General features: G+C 59.7%; 1 protein-coding gene across 1 annotated transcript; it reads right to left on the bottom strand.

The window, feature by feature from the left end:
- Positions 1-12: 12 nt before the first annotated feature.
- ETH_00035700 (uncharacterized protein) lies at positions 13-2352 on the bottom strand (the record flags this gene model as incomplete). Its single annotated transcript, XM_013379768.1, has 2 exons — positions 13-2004; positions 2248-2352. Coding segments are annotated over 2 exons (2097 nt in total), but the record flags the coding sequence as incomplete, so codon positions are not given.
- Positions 2353-2579: the final 227 nt, after the last annotated feature.

Raw genomic sequence — 2579 nt, forward strand, 5'->3', positions numbered from 1 at the left:
AGACTCAGTAACGAGCTCTTCAGGCCCCTCATCGTCAGTTTGCTGCTGCTGCTGCGGCTGCTGCTGCTGCTGCTGCTGCTGCTCTTCCGCCGAGGCAGAGTCAAGCGCTGTGGGGGGCTCCGGTGCTGCTGCTGCTGGTGAGGCAGAGTCAGGTTGCTGCTGCTGCTGATCATCTTCCTCCATTAAAGAATACATGTCTTGCTGCTGCTCCTCTTCCTGCTGCTGCTCTTCTTGCTCCCCCTCTTGCTGCTGCTGCTGCTGCGGCGACTCCTCACTGACGTCTTCCATTGGAGACGGCTGCTCTTCCTGCTGCTGCTGCTGCTGCTCTTCAGCTTGCTGTTGCTCTTCCTCCTGCGGCTGTTCTTCCTGTTGTTGCTGTTGTTCTTCCTGCTGTTGCTGCTGTTCTTCCTGCTGTTGCTGCTGTTCTTCCTGCTGCTGCTGCTGCTCTTCCTGCGGCTGCTGCTGCTCTTCCTGCGGCTGCTGCTGCTCTTCCTGCTGCTGCTGCTGCTCTTCATGCTGTTGCTGTTGCTCTTCATGCTGCTGCTGCTCTTCATGTTGCTGCTGCTCTTCTTGCTGCTGGTGCTCTTCTTGGTGCTGCTGCTCCTCTGGCTGCTGTTGCTCTTCGTGTTGCTGCTGCTCCTCCTGCTGCTGCTCCTCGTCGTGTTCGTCATCTTCGTCTTGCTGCTGCTCTTCGTGCTGCTGGTGCTGCTGCTCGGTGAGCATCTCCTGCTGCTCTTGCTGCTCTTCAGCTGCAGCAGCAGCTGCTGCTGCAGCAGCGTCTGCTGCTGCTTCCTCCCCCATGTCTTGAGGGGTGCTGCTTGTGTCTGGCAGCTGCAGGTCAGAGTCGTGTGTCTGTTCATCTTCTTGCACTTCTTCGTGTTGCTGCTGCTGCTGCTGCTCGTCTTCCTCCTGCTGCTGCTGCTGCTGCTCTTCCTCTGCTTCGCTCGGCTGCTGCGGCTGCTGCTGGGACTCGCCAGTGGGCTCGCCCTCCTGCTGCTGCTGCTGCTGCTGCTCTTCCGCTGGCTGCTGCTGCTCCTGTTCACCAGCGGCTGCAGCTGCTTCTGCTGCTTCTGCTGCGTCTGGTGCTGCTGCTGCTGCTGTTGCTGTCGCAGCACTGACGTCACCTGTCTTTTGCAGCTTCAGCACTTTCCCTGGTCTCTGCTGCTGCTGCAGCAGCTGCCCGCGCACTACGCGCTTTGACATGGCTGCCTTCCGCTGCTGCTGCTGCTGCTGCTGCTCTTGCTGCTGCAGCATCAAGAGCATTGAAGCTTCTACTGCACCTTGCCCCTCCAGCAGCTGCTGCTGCTTTTGCTGCTGCTGCTCTAGCTGCCGCTGCTGCTGCTGCTGCTGCTGCTGGGTTTTCCTGAGGTCCTCTTGAGTGCGGCGCAGCTGCGCCAGCAAGTTGTGCTGCTCCATTTCCGCAGCCGCAGCTTGCTGCTGCAGCAGCAGCTGCTGCTCTGCGAGCTGCTTCTGCAGCACCTGGTTTTCCGCCGTTTGTTGCTGCAGCACCTGGCGCACGCCAGCGAGCTCCTTATCTTGCTGCTGGCGCTGCTGCTGCAGCGCAGCAATCTCCTGGTGAGCAGCAGCAGCAGCAGCATCTTTCAAAGCCTGCTTCCTGCCCTCGTCGTGTGCTGCTGCTGCTGCTGTTTTAACTGCATGCAGCGCCTGCTGCGCTGCAGCAGAAGACACAACCCCCAGCCGCATTACGCGGCCAACAGCAGCAGCAACTTCTGGAGTTAGTGCTGCTGCTCCTTTTTGCTGCTGCCCCAGCCTCGACCGCAGCATTTCGTTGGACTTTCTTTCCCGCAGCAGCTCCTCCTGCGCCTGCTGCAGCTGCTGCTTCGCAGCTGCGGCTTGCTGCTCCTGCTGTCGCGCCTGCTGCTGCTGCTGCTGCAGCTGCTGCACTTGCTGCTGCAACTGGTGCTTCTCCGTGCTGCTGCTGCTCACCTCCTGCTGCAGCTTGCTCACTGCCGCCTCCAGCTCACTCCTTTTAGCTTCACTATCCTGCAGCAGCAACAGCAACACAGCAGCAGCAGATAGTCACAAACAGCTAAGAACAACAATGCAACAGCAGCAGCAAAACACTCAACATCAGCAGCAGCAGCAGAGCGAAACAAGCAGCCGTACCAGCAGCAGCAACAAAAGTAGCGAAACGGGCAGCAACAGAAGCGCGCAGCCGCAGCAGCAGTAGAATGAGCAGCAGCACCCGCAACAGCAGCAGCAAAGCAGCAGCAACAGCAACCGAACCCTGAGTGCTGCTGCATCCTTCTGCCTCTCCGACAGCAGCTGCTGCATGCGCTGCGCGAAGCGGCTCTTCTCCTGGCGCAGCTGCTCCAGCTCGCCCCGATCCACCTGCAGCAGCAGCAAAATCAGCAGCAGCAGCAGCAGCAGAGTCAGCAGCAGCGAAGTCAGCAGCAGCAGCAAAGCTAGCAACAGCAGCCACGGCAACGATCGCGCCGAAGCTTGGTCTCCCATGAGAGCGCCACCTGTCACAACAGCAGCAACAGCAGCAGCAGCAGCAACAACAACAGCAGCAGCAGCAACAGCAGCAAGAGCGCCTACTCCTTCAAAACGTTTGA

The sequence above is a fragment of the Eimeria tenella genome, genomic scaffold (genome assembly GCF_000499545.2).
Source record: "Eimeria tenella Houghton genomic scaffold, Eth_scaff3928, whole genome shotgun sequence".
NCBI classification, from domain to species: domain Eukaryota; phylum Apicomplexa; class Conoidasida; order Eucoccidiorida; family Eimeriidae; genus Eimeria; species Eimeria tenella.